Source organism: Ambystoma mexicanum, chromosome 6p, assembly GCF_040938575.1.
Source record: "Ambystoma mexicanum isolate Mex_15411 chromosome 6p, UKY_AmexF1_1, whole genome shotgun sequence".
Lineage (NCBI taxonomy): Eukaryota > Metazoa > Chordata > Amphibia > Caudata > Ambystomatidae > Ambystoma > Ambystoma mexicanum.
Window position 1 is genome coordinate 1,449,046,123 of NC_090935.1, and position 27,632 is coordinate 1,449,073,754.

The following is a 27,632-nucleotide window of genomic DNA, read 5'->3' on the forward strand; positions in this document are numbered from 1 at the left end:
GGTGTTAGGGAAGTGAGTGATAAAGATAAGATTTTAGAGAAGAGCAAAAGAAAGGGTAGGAGGGAGAAGAGTGGATGTGAAGGGGGGCGTTTTCAGTGGAAGGGAGCAAGGAGTTGGAAGGAGCGTAAGTGGGAGGGGGCGCAGGGTGGTGGAGGAGGAGAGAGTAGGAAAATATTAGCAGAGCGGAGAGAACGAGAAGGGGTATAGAAAGTAAGAAGGGAGGAGAGGTAGGGGAGGCAAGACGATGGAGGGATTTGAAGACAAGACAGAGGAACTTGATTTTGAGCTGCGAGTGAAAAGAGAGCCAACCTAGAGAGGTGAGAGAGGAGGAGATGGAATCAAGAGGTGAGAGAAGGCACAGGGAGCGGATGGCAGAGTGGTAGATGGATTTAAGATGCAAAATAAAGATGCAAAACGAGAATATGTAGAGTGAAACCTCCAAAATTGTAAAACTGTCCCACCAGAAGACCTGGACTCACAGTCAGGCTTCCCCACTTGATCAAACGGTGTGATCCTTGGCAAATCATTCAACCTTAAATGGGTCTCATGTTCTTCGGCTGCCGGAAGTCGGCTAGACGTGATTCTGTTAAATGTGCACTACCCAAAAAGCCTTGCTCATACATTGTTGAATAGATACCATTTTTGACCATGCATCATAATATGAATACATTGTGTACCACGTATAAGGGCATACCATAGAATGTGAATCGCATATTAGGTAACCCACTGCACCATTGCTTTTCAATAATTGTTCTTTCCAAATGAAAGGTGAAATACATTATAAACTACAATGTTTTTGGAGCAAGGGACTTTCCTGGGGCATGGAGTCTGCTTCCTATTTTGTGAGTGGGGCGGTGGGGGGCATAATTGACTTGGGCACAGGGATGCATGTCAAGACCTAATGCTCGCCACCTGCCATGGATCGCTTCCATTATTCTTCGCTCTCCATCCACCCAGGACATGTGGTTGATGGCTTCTGCTCTCACTTCTGCCTGTTCGGTGGGGGTTGGGGGGGGCTACGAAAAGCACCCCTAGGGCTTTGGACTGCTAGCAGCTCAGTTGTACTTAGCTGTCTCCCTTCCCCAACTCATGGTTATGGATTTCATCAAGGATGAAATGCTTTCCTGGCTCATCCATTATGCAAATGTGCAACCTGCAGTTTGCACAACAGCCATATACAAATGATTCTTGGTCATGTCACCACAAGGAGCAGTCTAGTATGACATGCTAAGTCACGTGGCATCTGCATTAGAACACACGCAATTGCAGCCATGTTTCAGCCTTGTGGTCTGGCAGTACAACGCAAGTGAAGGCTGACCAGGGCAATGCCATTTGGTTACGATTGTTAGTATTCAAAGCTTTCCATTCATCGCCTTCAGATTTTAGAGCGTCTTCCTAAAAAAAGGGGGGTGGGGGGGGGAGTGCATGCTCAGACATGGGTAATTTACTTGCTGCATCTGGCCAATCAAGCATTGCCGTCCCGATTATGTACAACTAGGCTGAAACATGTTTGATGTTGCTTGTGTTCCTGCGCAGAGGAGACATGACCCCCAACCCCTCTGACTGGACTTTTACAAATGGCTGGTTCCCTTCTAGAATGGCACAAACCAGCCAACATAATTATGTTAGGGAGGTTACCCAGAGCAATGCCATTAGGTATGATTCAAGCAAAACATGGAACCCATTACTTTCTAGGTGGAAAGTGGAGGCAGGGGGCTGGGTTTTATTTAAAAATCAAGGCCTAGTAGAGTGCCTCAGAGAGGGTATAAAAGGGGGCAGGGAAGGTTCGGGAGCAAGCGACAATTGGGACGAGCGCTTGTCTCAGGTCGCTGCTCCCGAGCCTTCCCTGCGTGTGAGCCTTGCCGGGAAGCAGCATTCGAGGTAGGGAGTGAGGTCTTCTGATACTGATTAGATTAGTGGGTCGGCAGATAATTAATTTTGTATTAACTGCGATATTATAGCCAGGGGTGCTGTAAATAAAGTATCTGCTCTTACTGTGTCTCTGGAGCCGTATCCCGGGCCCGGCACACGCTGCACACTCGCCAGGTGAGTGTAGCAGCATCCAGGTGTTATTTGAGGTATTTCAGCAGCAGCGGGCCCAGAGTGGCTCGTCCGGTCGGTTTTGATGGTTGGCTTTGGAGGAGGGAGGAGTTACCCGTGTACCTTCTCCCAGTGGGGGAGGGGGGTGAAGTAGTGTGACAGGGCACTGCTGAGAGGGGGATCCTGGTTAGGTCACCAGACATTAGTCTGCTCCACGCCGTCTAATGCACAGCAGTGCGGTGCCGTCTCTATGCCACCATGGAGCAGTGAAGAGCCTGTAAAGGGCAACACACGCTTTTCCTTGGTTTCTGAAGCGAGCAAATCAGTAGGAGATTCCAGCGGGGGATAATTAGTGGGGGGTGCGGGCGTTAGGTTTTTTTAAAAAAAGGAAGACAAAAAAAGAAATGATTTAATTTGTGGCATTAAAGGGAATTTTACATGTTTCAGTTCAGGAATCCAGGTATCTTTCCAACTCATATTAGGGCAGGCCACGCAGGGGTAACATTTTCAGACTCTGGGCCAGCTTAGTTCTGGAAGGGCAGCAAGGTGCAGCAGCATTCAATTGAATTGTTTCAGGTGCGAGAGGATGGCAGGGCGAGGAGCTGAAAAGAAGGGCTTGGTGGACTCCCATGCATTGAGGGAGGCTCTAAATATTATTAGCAGGGCAACCAAAGCCCAGCTGGAAGTGGCAGTTGGGGAGGTTACGGGGGGAAAAGGGGGCCAGAGAGGGTAGGCCACAGTGCAGAGCGGTGGCGGATTGGGCGACCGCCGCACTGGTGGCTTGTAGCCAGTCTGCAGGGGGCAGGAGTTATGGGGCGAAGGTGCCAGAAGAGGCAGGAGGGAGGTACCTAGGAGAGTGTCCCAGAGTGGGGGAGAGGTAGGTGAAGGGTCGGGCAGTGGGTTGGGAGCCAAAGATCCACAGGAGGTCTCTAGTGGAGTGGGTCCAGAGGTGGGCACAAAGCAGGCTAGGGGCGGCCCGGACCCAAGGGGGCGGCTGTGCGGAGGGGCAGAGGGGAGGAACGACCTGCAAAAGAGTGCATGTGGGAGGAGAAGGGAGCAGTCCCCGTCGGTTAGTGAGGAAAGGGGAAGGTGCCAGTTGCGTAACTTTGCTGAGAATGTTGGGGGGGGGGACATGACATCTGAAGAAAAGGTGCCCCAGCCAAATGAATGGGGACAAAATGGCGTTCTATGAAAGTTGGGGGGTACAAACACCCCTGTCCCTCCCTAAAATTACACCCATGGGAACGACCTCCCTGCCTAGTCGGAGGGCATAGTACTGCCTCCATTGTTCCTGAGGTGGAGGTAGGAGAGGGCTTGAGAACGGCCCCTCCAGAAGAATTTAGAGGACATACTAGAGGGTGCAGCATGGCCCTTAGCACGGACGAGCAAAGGGTGGAGGAGAGAACCCCTCACCCAAGAAGAAACGAGCAGGCAGGGGTTGGCACGGCTGCGCCGAGACGACGTCAATGAAGTGGCGGGGCGGGCGCCCCGGCCTCACCCGAAGAGGAGCTGCCCGGACCAAGCGTGCACAACAACAATGGTATTTCATTGGGGATGAGGAATGGGAGGAGAATGTTGGACAATGGGAGGACGAAGAACAACATGATTTACGGGGAGGGAAAGGGTGGGAAGGGGTTTAAGGTTTGAAGGGGAAGGTTAGGTTGGGGGGGGGCAGAGGTGGCGAGATGAAGGCAGGGAAATTGGTTATGGGAGTCTGTTTATGTTTTTTGTCCCCGCAGCAGGAGCCCGGTGAAAAAAAAGAGATGGAGTGTTGGAGTGGAGGCTAGGATGCCGCGGCTAGGAGAAGTCGGGGCAGAAAGAGGTGAGCGGGAATGGGAGTGGTCAGTGGTTTGGCACAGGTCGGGAACATGCAGGGAAGGAGCTGGGCACGGGGGATAAGCCGGGAAAGGGGGTCGCGGACCACAGGGGCCTCAGAGAGGGAGAAGAGTGTATCATAGGTGGAAGTACAAACTGACAAGGTGAAGGAGCCCGTGGCTCCAGAGGTAATGCAGGCTCCTAAGGAGAAGGCTGCGGAAGGGATAGGGAAGGATAAAAGCCACTGGGCACGCATTAAATGGGATCGACAAAAGAAAAGAGATGGGTGGGGGAGTGGACGTTTTTAAACTCCTGCACAGGGAAGTGAGAGCAAAGGATGGGTCTAAGGAAGAGGAGAGGGAGTTGGCCACTAGACCAAAGGCGCCGGTCACGATTGACAAGTGGACATCAGCTTTTATTATATATGCAGGTGTTTACTGTGAGAAGTTTCCTGAGAGGTGTGTGGCGTTATTGAAATGCATGGATGTAATAAGGAAGGCGTTTACGAGTTCTGTGGGTTTCGCATGGGTGAGATACGATGAGGAGATTAGGGCGAGGATGGCGGAAGATAGTCAAGCAGTGTGGGGAGACATTGACATGGATCTCTGGCTACAATGGATAGTTTACTTGTGCCTTACCAGCCCTTTCATGGTCGCCCTACCTCGGAGGGGGTGATGGGAGAGGGCAGGGGTCAGCCCTCAGCAGCATGTTGGGCTCTAAATAATGAAGGCTGCATCAGTGTGCAAAGTGTGCAAATTTAAGCACGAGTGTTAAATTTGCACTGCATGAGTGTGCAAATTTAAGCACGAGTGCAGCAAATGTGCCGGACGCACCCGATTACGCAATGTTTCCAATCCAGGGACAGAGGGAGAGGGCGAGGGAGAGGTGCAGGATGGGGAGTTTTGTGGAAAGGCCTATACTCCATTTAGAGTTGCGGTTTTGCAGAAGTGGCTCAGCTCTTACCCGGACAGAGAAGGGGCCAAGATTTTGTGGGAAGGTTTTCGCGAGGGTTTTAGGTTGGGTTACCAGGGTCGAAAGTTGCGACGGTGGGCAGAAAATGTGAAGTCGGCACGGAAAAACATTGAAGTGGTGAGGATGAAACTGCATAAGGAGGTGACAGCGGGGAGAGTGGTAGGGCCAATTACAGATGTGGCGGGAGATTCGGTGATGTCCCCATTAGGGGACGTGCCTATGAAGGTTGCCGGGGAATTTAGACTAATACACCATTTATCATGGCCGAAAGGCATGTCAGTCAACAATTTTATTTCACCGGAAGATTGCGGGGTGTCCTATGCGAGTGTGACCAGGCAGTGGGTTTGGTGAGGAAGGAAGATTGTGGGGCGTTCATGGCCAAGTGCGACATCAAGGCAGCATTCAGGTTGTTACTGGTGCATCCAGAGGATTTTTGGCTGCTGGGGATGCAGTTTGAAGGACACATTTATTTAGACAAAGCGCTGCCTATGGAGTGCGCAATTTCCTGTTCCTTGTTTGAGTGTTTTAGTTCTTTTCTACAGTGGGTTTTTACATACAGTTCAGGAGCTGAAGGGGTGTTACATTATTTGGAGGATTTTTTGTTTATTAGTGGTGTTAGGCAGAAACCTGTGCAGTTCCCTTTGGGAACACTGCAAAAGATTTAGGACTACAGGTGTTAGCAGTAAACCCACTTGGTAGCAGTCTGTACCACCCAGATTTACCTGGTAGCTGTGGCTGAGCAGTCAGACTTCTCTCAAGAACAGTTAGGCAGTATGCAAAGTATACACAATAGGCACTCAGATACAACAATATAAGCAAACACTGACCAGAGCTTTGGTATCAAAGTATATACTTATTTATTTAAAAACACACTGTTTGAAACACTCCAGCACTCTTATCGTAAAACACTCTAAAACACAGTTACTATTATAATATATACAACCCTTATTCCTTATCAGATAAGTCTTAGTTAACACCACTTATTTTCATACAGAGGTGAGCGCTTAACTATAGATGGCACTCCAACAAGTTCATGAAGAAGGGAGGGAAAAAGACAGACTATGGGAAGGTACACCACTCTAAGCTTTAGGAACACTATTAGCAAGGCAGAAGAGCAAAAGTCACTTGTGAGGCAAAGTCCATAGGCTGGGCACACTCTTAGAGAGAGCAGAGCACAAATGCGCCCAAGATCACACAGTTACACTAGGCTTAGAAAGTCTTGCAGAGAGTTCAAAAAGAGTTTAGAGAGGCTCAGAAAAGTTTTGCCAGGGTGTCCCAGGCTAACCCAGGTTCGAAAGCCGGGGGCTAAATCTACCCCGTACAGTGGGTGGCAAGGGAAGCCGGGCGGGACATGGTACCTTAAGTGGGAAGGATCCTCCAGCGGTGGCAGTTGTTCCTGGCAGCGGGTGCAAGTCTTGTCGTCGTCCAGGGGAAGAGAAGATCTCGACTTGGAGGAAAGATGAAGGTCGTTGCACTGCCAGGGGAGAAACCAGCTGCAGAGTTTTCCAGTTAAAGGTATTACCCTTTAATTCGCGCTTGTGGTAAAACGTGGTATCCCGGTTGCCGGGGTGCTTGGCACAGGCAAGGCGGCCATGAGATCGTCGGGAAGGCGAAAAGATGGTGAAACTGGTTATCCCCACCAGTCAAAGGAAGAAGACTCTCCAGCGGGAGATCTCCTCTGTCGTTGGGAAAAGTGGTGAGACGGTCCAGCAGGGCTCCACCGGTGGTGTCGTCGTGGCAGGTCGGCTCAGCTTCTCCCTCGTCGAATTCTTAGGTCCTGTGGCGACTTCTGAAGTTCTAGTCCCCAAAGCCCTGCTTTTATGCAGAAAACCCCCATTCACTCAGCCTAGCTGTCACTGAAACATGCTAAGTGGTGAGCCGGCCGGCTCACCACTTGGGCCAATCAGGACGGAGTGCGACTTGATATGCCTAGGTAACTCAGTCCAGGGTGCCTAAATCCCCCTCCACCCCTCCTAAGTACCCCAGACAGAGTGGCACCACTTTGGAGGGCTTCTGTGGAGAAGCCCGCCAAAAAGTGGAACAAAGGGCTCGACTTGGGTTGGAGTCACAGAAGAGAACACAAACGCCATTTTAGAACCGAGTTTTGGCAAAAAATACCAACCGGAGAATTAATATTAATTAAATAAACCGGCGGTATGTTCGAGGCTATCGTAATTAAATAAATAAAGATAGTAGCCTCGAACAATGGGAAAATCCCATAGAGAAATATTTGCGGTTGAATATAAAAAGTAGTATCCACTGCCACCAGCCAAAACTTGATCAGGGGGGACGGAGACGTGCCCCCTCGACTAACAGACCCCGGGGCAATCGAATCGCCCCAGCCAGTACGTCCACAATATTATGGTTTGTACTGGTTCTGTTCTGAATTCAAGACTAGTAAAGTCAATGGTGACTTTACATGCCCTGTGAGACAGTAGTCAGTCCCAGGGTATGGAGTCTATACTGGGGGGTCACTATGACACCCCTGTGTTACTGCACTGAGGGTGCTGTGTAACACACATCACAAAAACACATGAAGCCCTATGGAGTAAAAGACCCCATAGCCCATTAAACACATCTAGAGTCAAAGAAACATACTCAAATCATGCCCAAGAGTGAGGGTAAAAGAGTCTCACTCTTGGCAGGAGAAAAAAATAAACCCCAAAAATCCAGCAAAGCTGCTGGGGGACTCACTAGGTTAGGAAATTCAGCCTAAACAGAGAATTCTCCCTAACAAGTGGGGCGGGCAAAGAACAAGAACGTCGGAGGATGCTAGGGACCTTTCATACACTGATGCAGGAGTTGGGAGTGCCATTGGCGGAGGACAAAACTGAGGGACCGGCACTGGTGTTGACCTTTTTGAATTGAATTGAATTGGGTGGCCATGACCTCACACTTGCCGCACGACAAGGTGAGCAGGCTGGTTGGTTTGCTGAACAGGGTAATAGTAGCGTGAAAAATGACATTGGTGGGCATGCAGAGGCTAGTGGGGCATCTCAATTTTGCGTGTAGGGTAGTGGCCCTAGGCCGCACGTTTTGTAGAACTATGGCGCGGTCTATGGCGGGAGCTAAGTGCCCACATCAAAGGGTGAGGTTGTCAGGAGCAGTTAGGGAGGACTGCAGGATTTGGCTGAGATTTCTGGAAGGTTTCAACGGGGAGTCCATGTGGCTTCAGAGTGATTCAGTTTTGTGGGAAGTGCAAATCTTTTCAGACGCAGCAGGGTCAGGAGGTTTTGGAGTTTTCTGGGGAGGGAAGGTGGTGTGCAGAAATGTGGCCAGAACAGTGGCAGAGAGGAGGTAGAAGTATAGCCTTTCTGGAATTGTTCCCTTTGTTGGTGGCAATGGAGTTGTGGGGAGGTGAATTGAGGAACAAAAAAGTAAATTTCAATAGCGATAACGAGGCAGCGGTTAACAGGCAGAAGGCAAAGTACCAGAGATTAGCTAGATTAATGAGAGAATTTGTACTGCGTTGTATGAAGTGGAATGTGGTGTTTAGAGCATTGCACGTGCCATGGAAGGATAATGGCATTGCTGATGCATTATTTTGTTTTCAGTGGCAGAGATTTCGTGGAATGGCACCAGGAGCGGACTGGAGCGGGCATCGGATCCTGGAGGAGGATAGGAAATTGAGAGCACTGTCTTTAGTGAAGGGTTTGCTAGCCCCGGCGTCTAGGACAGCATACAAAAGGGTATGGTTGGAATTTATAATGGGGGAAGCGCGCAGCTGGAAGGGCAGGGAGGATGAGAAGGAGAGAAGAAGGGATGATGTGATTAACTTTCTGCTGGAGTGTATCGACAAGGGCTGGTTGAAGGCGACGATATCGGGGAAACTAGCAGCCATTGCTTTTTATGGGAAATGGTTCTGGGGCTTTCAGCCAAGTGGCAGAGAACTGGCAAGCAGAATGTTGGAAGGTTGGGCAAGACAGAATAGGAGGGAAAAGGACAACAGGAGACCAATCTCAGTGGCCTTGTTGGTGAGGTTATGTAAGGCTTCAGAGGGGGTGTGCTGGTCAGCATGGGAGGGGGGTCATGTTTTCAACATGTTTCACTTGGTTATTCTTTGGGGCATTCAGAGTGTCCGAGCTGTTGGGAGGGAGAAGAGGGGAAGGAGGTTTAAGGTGGGGGGATACTCATTTAGTTAGGTGTGGATATTAAAATCAGGAGGAGATCAAAGATGGACCAGAAGGGAAAGGGGTGTTGGGTTCTTCTGGATAGGGGTAGCAAGGAGTTGTCCCCAGTGAGGATAGGTTTATCATGGAAGGAGGGATGTGGGGGAAGAGAAGGGTTGGTCTTTCAGCACGAGGATGGGTCGGCAGTGTCGGCAGCACAGGTCTTGGGAGTTATGAGGAAGACAGTGGTGGCAGTGGGGGAAAGAGCAGAGGTTTTTGGAACTCATTCTTTCAGGATGGGGTGGCATCGGAGGGTAGCAGGATGGGGCATCAGAGAATAAGGTTAAAAGTCTGGCCGGCTGGGAAAGTACAAGGGGTACATCCGAGATTTTGGGAAAGGGTTAGAAACATTGACAAGCGCAGGGGGCAGGGTCAGGGGAGGGTTTGGAAGGGACAGAGAGAAACTCGCAACAATTTTTCTTTTGCAGATGTGGCACAGAGGAGTGGTGAGTTGCTGCAGATATGGATTTGTGGACATTCAATTGTAAAATGGTCAGTGAAAATCGCGGAAAAAAGGATTTTTGGGACACGACTGGGTTGCAGCTACAACATTGCATTAGTGAGATGGTCAGGGATAGGGGGGCTCAGGTGGGACCAATTGCTGCCCATGTTAACAGGATTGAGGGAGCGCCATGGGGTTCCGGAGGGAATAATAGTACTCGCGGGGAGAATGACTTAGTCAGAGACACAGGAGTATCATTGTTAAGGAAAATGAAAAGGGACCATAGCTGGTTAAGGGAGATATGGCGCAGGGTAAGGTTGGTTTGGACAAAGTTATTGCAGAGGAGAGTTTGGAGGGGGACAGTGAATGAAGGGGCAGTGGAAAGGACTAGGAAGAAGATTAATAGGGAGATGGGGAAGTTTTGTAGTGCGGTGGGGGTGCAAGTGATGGAGCATAGGGAAATAATTTATGATAATTTTTCAGGAGGACAGAGTGCATCTCTCGGTATATGGGAACAGCAACGTTGGCAGTGCAAGACATAATAAAAAGTTGGGAATAGAAGAAAACCTAGGTTAAGGGTGTGAGGCAGAAAGAACACCTCAGGGGAGGGTTTTTCTGGTGCCGGGGGATATGGCCCTTTGGAGGAGTGGTGGGGAAGCACAATGGGGTACAAGCATGAAAAAGGAAGGGGGTGGTGCTGTATGCACGAACGGGCGATCCCGGGTACAAATAGGGGGAACAGGTATTGAAGAAGGAGGGGCGTGGCCTCGGGGAGAATATGGGAGAAAGCGGGAATGAAGGTTGAGAGGATTTTAAGGAGATGGAAGGGAGCAAGGGATAGGAAGGGAGGAGATTGAAATGCTTTAATTATTTAATTGTTGGGGAATGGAAATTGTTTATTTAATTGTTTGGCAATTTGTTAAAAACGGATATGTTAGTCTGTAAGGCGAGGGAGCCAGGTTAGCGTTTCTTTATGAGCTGTGGCCAGTCACATAGCAATCTTTTCCACTTAAATCAAGTCTGGGTAATTTTGTGCAGTAAGCCCAAAAGGAGCATTCAACACCATTGTGTCACAGGTGAACAAGCGCTGAGAAGGAAGCTGGCACAGAAAACCACAAAACTAGTGACCATGAAAGGAAAGTGAAGGAGTCACAAGACGTTAAATCACCCAACCCATTGAGAGGGGGGGAAACAATCAGGTACCAAACAGTACTGAGCAGTTCTCGGGAACAGGGGGAGTCGCCCGGGGCTGAACTCTGCAAGCATGAGGTAACTCCTAAAGCCAGATGTGAAGTTGCAACCGCCCTGGTTGTAGCTATGTAAGGCGAGTCACTGTCCCATGTTTTGCTGGACTGTCCCGAATGTAAAGTTTGTGTCCTGCGCCCAGCACAAAGCATGTCCATGACGGGGAAAAGTCCTGACTTTGCAGGATCAAAGCCTTCCCAGCTGTTGTTCACACTTGAAGCTCAGGGCAGCAGAGCGACTCTCCCGGGAGCCTGTGAAACTATTTGATGTCCTGGACCAACAGAGCATTGTAATGGGAGCAAATACACATTAATGGCCGCAGAAGTAGTAGGGAGGGGAGCTATTGGCAGGGACTCTTATTCTTTGAGAAGTGCGAATGATGGGCGATGTGAAATAGGCTGCATAATGGCGCATTTGTGCAAGTGCTATTTGCAAGTGCTGTTGTGGCTGTGTAGCTCCAGGACCCTAACTTCACCTTCATCATTGCTACATTATTTTTGGTTAAATAACCAAATTAAGAACAAGCCCCGCCCACCCTACCCAGCATTCCATATATCCAGAGCACGTGCACATTTGTGTAAGTGCTATTTGCAAGTGCTGTTGTGGCTGTTGGAACTGGGTGGCTGGTGGCCAAATATGACAACTGTAAGTTAACACTTTGCTGTACTAAGTCGGTTTAATGTCTTGGTCCGTTTTCCATTGGATGCCTTGCTAATCATTGCCGCTCACTTTGAACCAACAATATAACGTAGGTAACAGTTGCACAAACGGCATTTGAACGTGTCTAAAATTGTTTACTAATTCTTTGTCTCCTGTTCTATGCGGCAAGGCAACGGAGTGACCACATATCATTTATAAACTGACATGCAGTCCAAAATTGAAACATTAAAGCAGGTAGAGCACTTAAAGCGAACACAGCTGAAAGCAATTTAAACTGCAATTCTCATAAAGCCCAGTGCTCCAATTACACTTGCTCAGGGACACTCTGCAATTACTGATATCTGGCTGTTTTACACAGCAGACCATGCTAAATCAGTGCGAACAACTGCAAATCCAATTTCGGACTCTGACCCTCCAAACTTAGAAATGAACATTCCAAGTCCACCGAAGCAACAACAAACTATTGATATAATAATACCTGCACAAACACCGTTGGTGCATAATATCAGTGATACTACTATGCATTCCTTGAATCATAGATTAAACCCTGATCATCTGACAGATGAGACACTTCGAATTAGTAAAGATATGGAACCTAATTAAAGATCCTACAACCATTGTTTTGATACACGACGAGTCTACATCATCCACAATAAAAGATGATCTTATTGTGATCAACTCGCCCGTGAATAGAGGAGCTCATAATCCAAAATATGTTTCACTGGTCGAATGTGCGATTTCTAATGCTACTCTAAATGAATACGCAACGGACAAGGCAATATATTGTAACACAGTAACTTCTTTACCGGCGTGTGAACCTGCATTGCCTTTGAGTCTGCAGCGTTTCGTAAAACAACATTCAATATTGTCACAATCTCCCCTAATGTTGGAAACATCTAATCATAACTCTTCCCTTCTATCCATTTCCTTTACTAATCCCTCACTGATGAAATAACTGATGATGCAAAGCGCTCACTATTCATTGCACTCTATCCCTTGCTCCAATCCGTTGCTCCAATCCACATTGGTAGCGATGAACCTGGCGCTTTCATCACTTTTGAAACTTGGGGAAGTAATGGACACAAAGTTGAATGCTTCATCTAGACACGAAAACCACTTGCCAGTGGCAACACATGACAAGTTTGAAATTAAAGATCCTGACAATACGAGTCTCTCAAAAGAAATCACGTCACAACCTGGAAATGACTTAATAATAGTTGAGGGCAAATCAGAAGTGATAAAGCCTGCAGACGTGACAAAGACCAATGAAATAATGTCAAACAAAAGTGAACATGAGGTCGTTGATATAACAACTAAGAATAATACCACAGACAATCGATCTATGCCGCCTGATGGAACCAATGATCTAGCTCATAAGAAAACTAAAAGGTGAAAAAAAAAAAAAAAAATATAGGTATCAATAAACAAATAAATAACTAGAAGATCTTTTCGAAGCCTAAGAGTGAAACTGAGCCCATGATTGGTTCGGTGGAACAGAAAAAAAGAATAAATCAAATAAAATAAAAAGAGTAAAAACATCAACATAAGTGCATTACATATTCAAGGGTCTTCCAAACAATTCTTAAAAAATATTTCCAAACCCGAAAGCCCATCTTTCTGATGCTGGCCAAGCAATTGCCAAAAAATATACAACCATAGCAAGATTTAATAAAGCTAAGAAATTAAAACAAGCTGACAACATAAACCCGAAAAAACTCAAAGAACCCCTAGATGATCGATTAGATGAAATTGAACTCCAAAAAATAATAACAGTGGACAATAGAAACAGGAACCCAGACAAAGGGTTATACCAATATAATCGACCATGGATTCAAGACCCTAGAATAAATAAGGGAAGAAATAGCCAAGTCTGTTTCACTATACTTTCAAAATGACCAACCTCTCCGGAAGAACCATACGATGCAATCACTTTCAATAACTCCTAAAAAAAAAAACAATTCGCTATAGAATCAGGACAGATCTCAAGGAATTGGAAATATCATTCTCCATCTAATGCTTTCCACGAGATCACTAAACCTAGCACAAATCACAAAATACATTTAAAATGCCATAATTTAGTGATTCAATGTAGATCCAAACCATTTCCGGTATAGGACCTCAATAGAACATGTATATTAAATATATTTAGCGATATCCCAAGCTTAGAAGATCTAACTACTTCTGATATAAATCGAGTAGCGTTTCTTCATGATCCTGATCTATCGGCAGCTAGATTATGGATCCAGTTGCGGATAGTGTTAAATACAATATGGCAGGCAAGAGTCGCTTTATAATTTTGGTTTTATACTTGCGTATGAACCGACTGTAGTGAGAGCTCTGGATTCGAAAACCAACATTAGCCAATCAATTTGTACTAATCCAACGCAAAAATCTCTAGACATTAAAATGGTATGTATGCAGAAGCCGGCATATGAGAGACATGAAGCCAAATTGACTGCAAATCAACAGAATCCGACTCGATACATCAAGTTAGGTGCAGCAATCACAGCGATTTCAGCTAGTGAGCTTTAACACCCGAGGCCACAGACATCTACTTAATTCGACAACACACGGGTTAGACCAATTTGATATAATAGCGTTGCAGGAAACATGGTTGACCCCAACACCAATATGGAATAGCTTCACCATTCTAGCAATAGCAGCAAAAATAAAAGCTAAGGGCAGACCAATGGCTGGCCTACTCATCGCCAGCAAAGTATCAAATGGTTGTAAATTAGAGTGATGGGCTGACCCCAATGATTTTATCCAATTAGTCAGAATCTCATTTCAAGCAAAAGTCATTGCACTGTTGAATGTCTACTGGAACCATTTGGGAATTACAGTAGACACATTTTTTAAAGACCCGACAACGACACTTGACATGGTCACATTAGACCCGGCAACCACAGCCACCATTCTGGTTGGCTATTTAAATATACACTGCATGGCGGCAAAAAGTGACAAGACACAAACACTTAGATGGATGTCAATTATGTTGGATAGACAACTTCTAATGCTAAATGGAGCATGTGAGGTTGATATTCCAGCAAATCCCACATGGCGCAAAAGGTTCTACAATGCAAATCGGGAAAGACGAAAAACATAAGATCTCCAAAATAGGCCCTGAATGGGGGGATGCTTGGAAATGTTGACGAATATAGATATCTGTGCGTAAACATTAACCATACTTTAGATCAGCCCTATCTAGATGATTTGAAAGCCAAAACTAGATCGGCTACGTCGCAAGCACAAATAATTCAAGCAAAATATGGCAAATTTTCATGTTCAGCAATAATAACTTTTTACATGCAGAAAATAGTGCCCACTGCCCTATACAGATCTCAAACTAAACCATATAGGTCAGAACCCATGTGGACTAAATATGAGGGATCCTACTGGAAGTCTGTTTTAAAGCTACCGAAAAGTCAACCTATGTGCATAATAAGATTTGGACTAGGTCTTCCCTCTCTGTTTGCTATGTACAGCTGGAAAGCATGCTGTCTACACACGAAATGCTTATTAGCAAATAGCTCAAATACACTTTTGTCCACGTTGTCAAGCTAGCTGTTAAATTCTGAACATGTATTTGTCAAGGTATGGAGATCGCAGATTGTTTCATTGTTGGCTGAAGCCGATATTACAGAGGAATTGCTGGCTAAGAATCCCACAAGAGCTAAAACTAAGCTATGGCAATTTGATTGGCTTTGCACCATTAGAGCGTGCAGAAAATACAAATCATTCAAGCATAATTTATTTGTGGCAAAAAATTAAGAACAACAGAATCGTATTTGATGAAATTTCCTAGTCCAAAATACAGAGACATATATTTCGCCTGAACCTCTGTAAAACCAGAGAAATTTAGTCTAGAACGAGTGAAATCCCTAGAAATGACAATGGGTCTCATTACGAGTTTGGAGGTAGCCATGCCGTTTTTAGCGGCATGGCTACCCCTAAACCGGGTTCCAGAAATAGGGAATTACCGGGCCATGCCGACTTTGGCAGGCCCGGTAATTCCCATTCTCGGGATCTGGACCAGGTACATCCCCATTCCCATTTGAGCCCCTATAGGGCTCAATGGGAATGGGGAGGATGCCAACAACGGGCCCGTTAATGATGGGTCCGTTTTTAGCATCCTGGTCTGCTAGTGGGTCCCGCTAAGGACGTCTGCCCAGACCAGACGTCCTTAACAGGACCCACTGCAGACCTCGTAATGTGGCGGCCCAGAATGAACAGTGCCAGTCCCTTAACGGCACCGTTCATTCCGCAGTCGCCTTCCTCGTAATGAGGGCCAATGTCTTTAGATTTGGCTGTAGCCAACAACAATGCCAAACTTTATTACATCTGTTGTCTGAATGTCCTGCACTAATGAAACCACGACTAAGATTTGTGGCCTTACTTTAAGGATTTCAGAACACTGACAGCAGAATGTTTATGACAAAAGCTCCATCATACCAAACAATGAATGGTTCAAATTGCAACTGTAAAATTTATACTTGAAATGAAACTTAAATAGAAAAGTGAATCTCATCTGGTTAAGAAATTGAAACTAATGTAGAAATCATTTTATCAATGTCTTATAAATAACTATAAGATGTTGCTCTCTCTTCAATGTATAATAATCCGTTTCTATATATATGAGATTCGTTTAAATTTAATCATCTCTTCGATTTTAGAAGCTCCTGAGGATTTGTCAAAGATATTGCTCTATAAAGAACTAAAATGAACGTCTTTTTTTCTTCTCCTTTAACTTTTTTGATAACTATTAATATTTAAATTGATGTCATAACTCAAAATTAAAACATTTTACTTACCGTAATTTATACATTGTTTGTAACTACACTAATTGAATTTTTATTTTAGTGAATTATTGCAACTATATAAACTGTATTGAAAGGTTGAATTATTTAACCATAGCAATACAAATAAATGTAAATGCTGCACGCTGTGTGAAACAAGGATTATAGTTTTTAAAGACAAGGAAGATCTGTTTCCACTCATATCACTTTGCATGACGCTATGGGGACCTTGCACTCAGGATGGGGAAAATGAAGCTAACTCCATACACTTTTTACTCACCGTGTTTCTGTGATGATATATAGCGTAAGCAGGGTGCAGAATTTGCACTCACCAATAGCCCTTTGCTAGTGAAATCTGACTCTTGCCGAGAAAGAAATGGTGTGCTGTGTATGTATAGAGTTGAGGTGGCAAGGGACTTTTTTATGGCTGTCTAGTAGCTTGCAACTTGAATATTTGCACCCCGAGATTAAGTTACTTTATTATGCAATGTGGTTTTTTTTTTCTCAACGCATTGATATAAACAAAGTAATATCTAAGCACTTGAAACCCAAACCAAAACCTTAAATATGTATATCCAGTAAACCTGGACAGATATGTGGCCAAGTGCTTAAATTGCATAAATCCCAGTTTCTCCACTTAACCGCAGAGTAGTATAACAGGCAAATCATTTTTAATCGCCCTGTGTCATAACTGGACTCCCCGTAATGTGTTAATTTCATGCCATGTGTGATTACATATGCTATTATTTAAAAAAGCCTCACTCTTGGTTTACTCGAATAGAGTTGCTCAATATATAGTCATATTGACTGTTCATGTATTTCACACCACAGAGTTAATTGTCTCTCGGCTTACTCATGACAACTTCATGTAATGTCACTTCCCATGATGCCTTGAAGTATCAAAGACTGTTGATGCTCCTTGTGAAGCCCTTTTCTATGACATTTACTCTGTTGGTGTGAATACATATGCAAATGAGATATCTGCATGTTTTTGGCCCCACAGGGTCTGGACAGAACTCTAACAGGCAAGTGTCCTGCTTGCATGATGATCCTACCATTTTAGTTTGTGTGCTGTGTATGTGCTATAATGCCATCTGGCACAAATGTTACCAAAAGATGTTGATGTGTAACAGGTAGAGGGGGGCATTTCCGCCAACGTCACTGTTGGAACCGTGTGCACTGCAGGCCACTTCTGATGTGCTGGAAAGTTGGCCACCATATGCTGATGCAGAATAACGTCCAGAGAAAGGTACAAATCTCTGAGAAGGGATGCAATATCTGGACACAACCAAGAGGGTGGGAAGGCCACCTGCTGTATCAAAGAGGTGCAAAAATCAAGGGTATCTTGATGAAGCCAGAAAGGCTGGGAATTCCTCTGTGACCCATTTGTTGTGTCCCGACAAAGTCTTGGTGAAAGAAAAGGCTGTGGTGGTATTTGTGAAAACAAACCGATTTCCCTTCCAGGCTAAATATAGAAGAAAAAAATCTCAGATCCCAGTAAATGGTCCAAGCACAAAAAAAAATATAATTGCGTTACTCCCCATTCCATCCCTTGGAACGGGGTGCTAACAGCCCGGCTGCCCGAGTTATAGGCCCCAGCTCTTGGAATGGGGTGCAAGCACTATTTGCACCCCGGGTTATCAAAGCAGTAACACGGGTGGAAAAACAAAAACCTATTTTCATTTAAAGAATGGTACGCTGCGCGCGTCCCGTTCTTTGAATGAACATACTGTTCCAAGATGGCCACCATGGTTATGGAAGGCGGGGCTCCATAAGTTCTATTTCCATGGCAGCCGCAAACTGAGAAGTAGGGAAGCTGATGCAGCGGAATGTGCTGCCGCTACAATCAGGTAAGTGGGGCTATGGAGGGAGGCTGTTAAGATTCGTTTTAAAAATAATAATTAAAAAAAGGAGGGAAAAGGGTGGCCAGAAGATGGCGGCCCCCCGACAGGGGAGGCACCTTGCAGTTTAATGGATTTCAGCCCGCGATCCGTGGAACCCGACTGGCTGCGGCCCCAGCCCTGGGTTCAAATATGGCTTAAATGTTTTTCCAGTACAATTGCCTCAACTGCTCTAATTTCAAAACTTTGAATGATTGTTCCTCAGACAAGAAGATGATAATGCTTGAAAAAAAAAGTTTGGCTCAGTCCTTTAGCCTATGTCCAGGATGCTGCCCTCAGTCTAATGGCTCTAACACGAACAACTAAAGACATTGGCACCTGGGCTAAAGATAGAACAAAGACATTATGGCACTGATCCAGGAGCTCAGAGACATGGGGAATGTCTACTTGCCATTCCCTGCTACACAAAAGTAACAAAAAACAGACTAAATGAACAGAAATTCTGTTCAAATGTACCATAAAAGCATGTATCACACCTACAGATATTTTGGAAGATTGGCAACACAATCTCCTGAGTCAATGAAACTCGGATAATTACTTTAGATTTGAATGTTCAGTCGAGACACAAGGTCAAAGCTTCTGGGGAAATCATTAAATACGGAGCCTTGAATAATAATGCTCCTATCACTCTGAACCCTCATGAAGATATACTTGCCACACAAACAAGACATCAGCCTTCATTTATCTCAAACAGATGAGTATATAAAGTGCAGAGCACATAGAACCAGGGGCAAATCCCAAGATTGGACCTTGTGTCTTGAGATGTAAAAACTCCTTGAGATGATTTCAGACGGCTAGCACCAAAGGGATGAAACAGACTAGCACAACAGGCCGAGAGAGGGGAGAAGAGAAAGGGGAGATTGACTGTGATTTCTATGTATGATGTCAACTGCTGTGATAAGAATCATAGCGCTTGAGACCAGATGATGAAAGGTCCTGTGTGGAATGGCAGCGTAGCTGGAGGGGCTGATCTAATGTATGCTGGTTTGTTCACATATGGCACCGCTGTCTTATCAGTCCTTAGCTAGACAAGTTGAGAAAAATAAGGGAAGAGATCCTCGAAAAGCATATAACATTGCAGCTAATTCCCTGCAGTTGCACGACTCCCACTGCTTGTCCCTGCTCTATTTTCTTTTAATGCTCTTGCCTGCCAAGGTTCCACCCTATACCCAGTGACTGGCATCCTTTGTAACAGTTACCAGCAAAATGGCGTCGAGTGCAGACCCTTATGAAAACTGGAAGTTCGCAAATCACCAATTTTGCATCGACTTAAGGCAGAATGAAAGAGGAATAACTCCAATTTTTGTGAAGATGATTCAGGGCAGCCTTAGGTGGAGCCTGGCCCATTGTACAATGCACACGGGATGCCACACGCCAATGCACTCTTAACAGCTGATCTACTGGGCAATGCTGGGAGTGCAGCAAATCAAATATCTCCTTCATGACTCTCTGCGATTGATGTTCTGGAAGATGAACCAAGAATACACAACCATGCTCTCTGCCCGAGTGGGAGATCATCTCATTTTACAGTTGATCAAGAAACTCTACAAACGAATGCACACCCACCTCTTCTTCACTGACAGATCATGAATTTGCCAATCGTCTAAAAGGGGATTTGTTGGAATCCCCTATAGATAAAATTGAGCAACCAAAGAGGTAAGGACATTTATGAATTCACTTGATGATGGTTTCTACATAAAATGAGGGTCCGTGAACTGAAAGCAATGCTCGTCAATTGCAAACCTCAAGAACTGCTCATAAGGCTTCCATATAGGGACCTGCGGGTCAGAGCTCATGAGATCCAATTAAGTCATGTAATCTCCTTTTAAAAAGTAGGACAAATAATCTCCAGGAGGGTCAGCTTGTTGAAGAGTATAGTTTTGAAGAGGGTGCTAACCTTTTGCAAATCGAAGACAAATTGGTAAGTTGCTGCAGAGTTTCATTGAGTACGACCCTCTCACTCTTGCAGATGAATGGACTGGAATAGTATTGTTTTGTTCGAGCTTCTGTATGCCCGCATACAAAGCAGCTCTATTTACCGGTAGATGAGAGCAAGGAGTTTACACATTTCTTGTACTTGGGTGGAGATGCACTAAAGTCCTGTTGCATATCCCCTGCAGGTGATGTTAAGAACCAACCAACCAATCTGAAGTAGACTGCTGTCATTCATCTAAAAATGTGGCACACTACCTCAAACAGGCAGTTTCTGTCAGGCCAAGCCTGAGCCATAAATATTTCTGTTGCTGTTAAGGTGGATGATCCTTTTGAGTGATCTTATCTATGGTGCCATTTCCTGGATGTTACCAAAGAAGATTTAATGGGAACTCTGGACTTTTATGTGTGCCCACTGTTGTGTAAATACCATATGTACCCTTGATCCCAGAATAGCTTAATACCTTGAAAATATATTTTAAGCAAGGCTTTCTGGGAAGGCCTGGTTTCTAATCCCTAATACGAACTCGCTGAAACTGATGCTTCCATCACTAAGCAAGAAGGAAAAAAGAAAGAAAACCTAAACTGGCAGATTGGTTCACTCAATACGCCTCAGTTTTTGCCCCGACGGAACCCCATTTTTTCATGCAGTTGGGCTAACACTCTGGCCCAATGATTCTTTAATGTAGAATTCCTCTGTAGCTTTCCCTCTAGAGGCTTCATTGGAGTCAGAAGAGTCAAGATCATACCATCATGAAGACAAGAAGAAGCTTGCTGAAGGCTCTTAAACTAGGAAGCCCTATGCCAAAAATTGGCACTTTTTTCCAGAAATGGTGTGCCGAAAAGAACTGAGTCCTTTATCACATGATCTCATGAACATTTTGACTTTCTTCATGGCCATCTCTTGGGTGCTTTCTGAGCGTCACCTTATGAGCCAAGCTGGCCCATGCCAGCATCAACCAGGTACCTGGAGACAGTGGAGAACCTTGTAAACATCTTTGTCCTGAAGGTGGAGCCAATCAAACCATTTTCAATCTCTACCAATGAAATGCCCATCAGCAAAACCAATATTTCGGACAGCATCTACCCTGGGCCCAGTGAGTCAGGGAATTGAGCTTTTTGCTAGTGATTTGAAGAATTGTTGAAGCTCCTCTGCTGAGAACATACATGACCAAATAACCACGTTTTAGTCCACTGTACCTTTCACAGGAGGGAAATAACCATTTACAGATCAATTAGGTCCCAACCACAAGGTCAGTCCAGCACTGAAATGCTAGGCAATGCTCTGCTGTACAAGAGTGCCACAGCAAAACAAGACATGTGCTTCTGCCTTGTTGGGCGTCCTGAGTGAGGCAAAGCTGTGTCTCACTAAGACCAGTGAGTAAGGGGACCATATTGGATTACTCTTAGTAATTTAGGGTTTAACCCTATTTTTTCCAAAATTGACAAAAACTAACTGATATGCAAATGGATACTCTTTCTCTGTGAAAGGTACAGTGAGCTAAAACGTGGTTTTAGACCCCCCTGAGTTGAAACCATCCCAATGAATATGATATTCAGCTGCGTTTGTTCTCAGTAGAGGATCTCCCACATTCTTACATATCTTTTTTGATAGACACACCGTCTACCACATTCCAGTTTTAGTTTTAAGGGTCTATGTTTGAGGTATTCAAACTTTTTTAATGCTGAGCCTCCACTTTAGTACAGATATTGTTACTGGGCACTCTAGATGCCATAACTGCATATATTTTCTAATTAAAAGCAGTCACCATAAACCCTTCTTGAACATAACCGCCCCCCCGACCCCCCGAACCCGCACCTGCACCCACACCGCCAGGCATCCTCCAGGCTCCCCTAGGGCTTGAAGACCACTGGTGTATGTCAACAGGACAACTGAGTACTAATGCTCTTTTTCCCCCCTCTTCATTTACTATATTGTAGTCGATAAAGCATTGACATCATCCGAGACACCTTTCCGTCAACTGATAAGAATGCCCATCCAGGAAATATACAAGAGGGAGGATGAATAGTTTCCTCAGAGAATCCAGAGAAGATGTATAGCAGACTCCTATGGTATCTTTAATGCTGCAACATGGGACAGCATTGCAAGCTGGTGCACTTGACTTAGAATTTGCAACCGAGTTTTTTTCAGGCTTCTTTTCACAGTAGCTTGGTTTTTTATGTGGCGATTTGCCATTGCGATTCTAGGCTGGTTGAGAATAGTACTTACCGGGTAATCTCTATTGCACCCATTTCATCCTTGCCCATCTCCTTTAAGCCTACACTCAGAACCCCATGCAATCTTTTGCATCCACCAGCCTTAATGGGCAACAGAATGTGCTGGTAAGGTCAGTGGCAGAGGCATCTTTTGGTGCCAGGGGAAAGATTGCTCGACGGGGCACCAAGATTTTAAATGATGCAATGTTGAGCTCTCACAGAGGTGGTGAATGTTTTCAGTGAAAGGTCCTAAATGTGCCCTTAAGTTAGCGTGAGCGATCGAGCACAGCCCAAAATAAGTAAGAGGGACTTGGGGTTTTTTCCCCCCACTGAGAAGATATTTAAAAATATTGTGCTGAAATGATGCATTTTGCAGCACAATTTTTACAAAAAATGGGATGAAAACCCATCCGATTTAACTCCAATTCAAAAATGCAATAAAAGCAAATCATCATCGGTTCACAGGAGCATTTCACAACGCATTTTGATTGTGCCTTCGCCCACAATATAAGCCGTGCCCATATGTTTTCATGCTGGATGCACCAATAATTGCCAGAATTCCTATATAAGAATATACTCCTGTTTGCTTTGCACATAATGCCAACAACGATACTATAAGAAAACATGTCCACAATTGCTCTGCCAATATATGGCAGTATCTCCTCAAAAGAAAATACTTCTGTTGGCTTTGCCTTTAAAAATACCTACCCATAATAAGAAAATATGTCCATACCGGCTGCACAATGAAGTCCAGTCTGGACACATACCAACACTTAACAAATTTGCTTTATCCTTGATGCCTAGTAAAAAAAATGCCACGCTGCAGTAATAAATAGCTAGAGTTGCTGCACTGAAATGCCAATCTAGCCAAGTAATATCACTTAACATGCTTGCTTTATCTTAGACACTCACAATACAAAAAAAACATGACACAGTAAGAAAGGGCTACAGACTGCCCCAAAATGCCAGCTAAGCCACGTAATAACAGATACCATGCATGGCTTAATCATAGATGCCCAGAAAAAAAGTCATGTCCGAGTAACAAAAGGCTAGACTGGCTGCCCAAAATGCCAGTGTAGCCAAGTAATATCACTTAACATGCTTGGTTTAGTCATAGATATCCAATACAAAATGCCATGCCACAGTAAGAAAGGGCTAGACTGGCTGCCCCAAAATGCCTTTCCTTTCTAGCCATGTAATAATAACACATCAGCCTTTTCTTTTCTTTTCAAATCAACCGCCGGTGATGATGTTTTTTACTCGGCATTGATAGATGCCCAGAAAACATTATGTTGATAGTTGCCCCCTCCCACCAGCTGCTCCCCAGCACAGCACAAACACAATACGTACATATTCACAAAACACATTCACTCACTCATTCACACGTGCACCCATACATCACACCCTCACTCAGACACATAATACATTCCCCCAAAAAATCTTATCTGCATGCAGCTCCGATCCTCATGGGCTCCCTCAGCTGCGAGCACTCTTGGGCTAGCGCAGCTCCTCCATGATAGGTGAGGATCCTGGTGGTCTGGCGCCCCCTTGCCCATTATGGGCAAGCTGCCCCTGGTCACACCCGATATATGGCAGTAATGGTCCCTTTAAATCACATGCACGAAGGCTGAAGTGCTTCATGCATATGATTTAAAGTGGCCATTGCTAGCATAGATAGGTTATCCTACCTGTGCCAGTAATGGTCACTGTATATCACATTCATGAAGGCTGAAGCACTTCATGCATAAGATTTAAAGCGACCATTATTGGCATAGATAGATAGATTCCTTCCTGAATTGCCCAAAACCAGAGCTGCTTTGCCTCTCTGCACAGTGGCAGTGACCCTACGCCTCCTCTTTTGTTGAGGAAGTGCATGGCCACTGTGTTGTCCGTTATTATCAGGACATTTCTCCCCTGTACCGATGGCAGGAAAGCTTTCAGCGCTAGTCTGATCGCTCTCAGCTCTAACATGTTGATGTGTAGTCTGGACTCCGATGGAGACCAACGATCGCTGATGGTCAAGTCGTTGGCATGGGCTCCCCACCCTGTGAGTTAGGCGTCTGTGACTACTGTTATCTCCGGCGATGGTTGCCAAAACAGTTCCCCTTTCAAGATGTTCTCTGGATAGGCCCACCATTGAAGGTCGTGGGCTACCTTGTCCGGAATCCGGAGGAGATCTGTCATTCTTCCTGAGTATTGTGACAGCTTATCTGTGCAAGTTATGATCACTGTAAATCACATGCATGAAGCAACAACCTATCTATGACAGCAGTCTCTGTAAGGGGTTTACAGTGACATACACATTGTTGGGTTGGTCACTGTAAATCCCTTGCAGAGATTATACCAACACATACACACACACATACGCAGACACACTCTGATCCAACATGATATGATACGTCATTTATAACGCACCTGTACACAAGTGTTTCTAGGTGCAACAAGACAAGGAGGGGGAAACAAAGGGAGGACAAAACAACAATATTACCAGGCCTTGTGTCATTCAAATTGCGCAAGCACAGGGAGGGGGAGGGGAGAAGTGCGAGAAGTGCAAAATGGGAGGGGGAATGGAGAAGTGCACGTAACAGAGTGCAGCCAGCGTGTGGCTAAGTGGCAGTTATCAGATGGTGCAGCCAGCGGGTGCCTCATAAGTGCTGAGAGAGGGGACTGTAGGGTTACAGATGCAGACCACAAGTGCTGGAGGCCAAAAGGCAGTGCGAGGTGCAACTGACAGGCAGGGACCTGGGCTCAAATTCAGAGGGTGGTCAGGTGACCAGTGCGTGGAACAGACGGGTCATCAGCAGGGGAGAGGAAGAGAGAAAGCGGAAGCGAAGAGGAAGGTCATGGGTTGCTTCCGGAACCGAAGATGGCTCTGCTCAAGTTTGAGAGAGGCAGGGAGGCTGTTCCAGAGGGAGGTCCCAGCCAAAGATAGAGATCTGCCCCTCAACTCTCTGCTTGGAAAAGCGGCTGACCCTCAGAGAGTTGGGGGTGGATGAGCGGAGACCTCGAGAAGGGAGATACTTAGGAAGAGAGAGTTGGAGGTAGTGCAGACCCAGGCCTCAGAAAGTCTTGTGGGCAATCCAGAGGGTCTTGAACTTTATCCTTGCCGCCACTGAAGAGAGTTCAGAGCTGGAGAGATACGATCCATGGGCTTGAGGCCAAGGACAAGTCCTGCAGTCCTGTTCTGGATAAGTGGTAGAGAACGGAGAGTAGAGGCAGGAAGATTTAGAAAGAGGCTGTTGCAGTAGTCCAGCCTTGAGAGACCCTGAGCTCTGGAAGGACCAGAGCTCTGGAGACAATGAGCTTCTGGGGGAAAGTGAGGCTGGGAAGAATACCTCTGAGGAGGTGCAGCTGATAGTTTGACTTCTTAGAGATGTCAGAAATGTGAGGAGAGAAGAAGGAGAGGGTGGAGTCAAAGATGACCCCAAGGTTCTTAGCCTCACAGGTAGGAGAAGGAAGAGGACCCAGAGTGGGCAGCCAGAGAGAGAGAGGAAAGGAGGGAGTAGCAACATACATTGCATACACACCTGCACAACTACAGACGTACGCAACTGGTCATTCATGACAACACACGCAAACAATGCATTACATTAAAACGCAAACATACACACAAGTCAACACTTGCCTTAGGTTTTCTTTTTTCAGGGTCACTGGAATGGCCAAGTAGCACACTGAACAAATACCAGCACTACGAGCCCAACAATGTCAATGTGGTTGCTAAAGCAACACTGCGAGTGGCACGCTGTGTTGAACATGTCAGCGCGCCACTCACAGGTTTTTAAAAAAAAGAATCCGAGCACCATCCTTGATTACATGTTTTTTAAAAGACCCTGTGAGTGGCACGTTTCACTCGTTGGCGTGCACCTCCAGATTGTTATTTTTAATGATCAGGGCTGGCGGGCATCATTGTGGGGGGCACCAGGAGTGGCGACTGATATGCCTACCATCATTGGCTTTGGCCCTTGGGAAGGATAGATAACCCTCTCTATTGTAAGGGGGTGGGTGTTATGCTATTAAAATGAGCATATAGATTTCGAAACCAAATACAAACTGGCATACAGATTAATTGGATTTCACAAGATCTGCATTTGGTATTATTAAGTTGTACCCCTGTGGAAAGTTGTTTTGAATGTGTGTAACCGATTGTAACCAATCCCTTCTAAATTATGCGCCCAGATGCCTCAGGGCAAGGTGCGCATTACAAATAAGCAAAGTACAAATACAAATATAAGGCGCTTGTCCTCACATCTGATAGTGTCTGTATTGGCTGCACAGTGTGTTTCACAGTGCTGCTGACTGCCTGGTTTTATAAGTGTGATCCCTGCTTCCTAGGTCGGTAAATCTGATGTCATGGTGACGAACATTGTGTTATTGGGGGCTTATACCGCTGCCACTTTCGTGGCATCTTGGCGCATAAGTCGAATAGGGATGATCTCGAAATTTCATTCCTCCGAAAATTCCATGATAAAATAAAAGCTCTATATGCTCCTGCTTATCTGCAAATACGCTGTAAACACAGGAAATGCATGAATCTCAAAAGTGCTGCTGAGGTTGTGTCATTCTGCAGATCTCCCCTGCCCATAAATCCAGCCTCCCCTAATACAGACTTCGGAAATCAGACCGATTCCGAATGGTCTTTTTCCTTATCTTGCCTCGCCCTATTTAAGTACCCCCTGCCAGCCCCCCACTTATTAAAGTAACTGTATTTGGACATGCCTATTTGTCTTCAAAAACGACCCGTTGCATATTATTTATCGTCACTGAGGAGGAACATCACTCACCTTATCAGGACCCAGCAAGGACATTTCCCTCCTTGTTTTGATTGTATTTCTAGGTGGACTGTCAATTTCTAAACTGTCACTAAACAGAGGCAGGGTAGTTGGATCCGACCCCCAAGACACAACCCCCTCCCTGGCACAGGATCCGATGGTAGGGCAGGTCAAGGAAACGACCACATCTGATCCACTGCGCATGCGCAAAACATGCAGCCACTAGTCACTCGAACACACCCAAAGGTGGAGCCGACTGACACATATAAAGGAATTCCTGCGTGTTGGTACAGGAAACGCTTTGCTAGGCCAAAACAAAGGACATGCCGTGGTGACCGTGCAAGTGCCGTTTGCGAAGTTTTATCCATTTAAAAATTATTTCTCCGGGTCATATACCGAATGTATCCTCATCATAAATTCACATTTTAATCCCGATCTGTATTTTAGAAGCAATCATCAAACATGAAGCAACTACAAAAAAACAAATATCTTCAAACTGAATTAAGAATTCTAAAATATGGTAGTGAAATTGCTTGTTTTCATCTTGGAATAATTACCAAAAGAACGCTCAAACGTGGATATATAACGGTTATCCTTTCCATATAGAGGAAAACATCAAGCCTAGAATACTTTTATTTCAAACAATTTCCACAGCATGATTCCACAGTTAACAT

General features: G+C 45.4%; 1 protein-coding gene across 3 annotated transcripts in view; it reads right to left on the reverse strand.

Annotated features, from left to right (window-relative positions):
• Positions 1-27,148, reverse strand: part of LOC138510505 (zinc finger protein 776-like) — a 427,294-nt gene extending 400,146 nt beyond the window's left edge. For all 3 annotated transcript variants that reach the window (XM_069626207.1, XM_069626206.1, XM_069626205.1), the window contains exon 1: positions 26,971-27,148. In XM_069626207.1, coding sequence (XP_069482308.1) covers positions 26,971-26,994 — 24 coding nt within the window. In that variant the 5' untranslated portion in view covers positions 26,995-27,148. The remainder of the gene's footprint in view (positions 1-26,970) is intronic.
• Between the last annotated feature and the right edge of the window lie 484 nt (positions 27,149-27,632).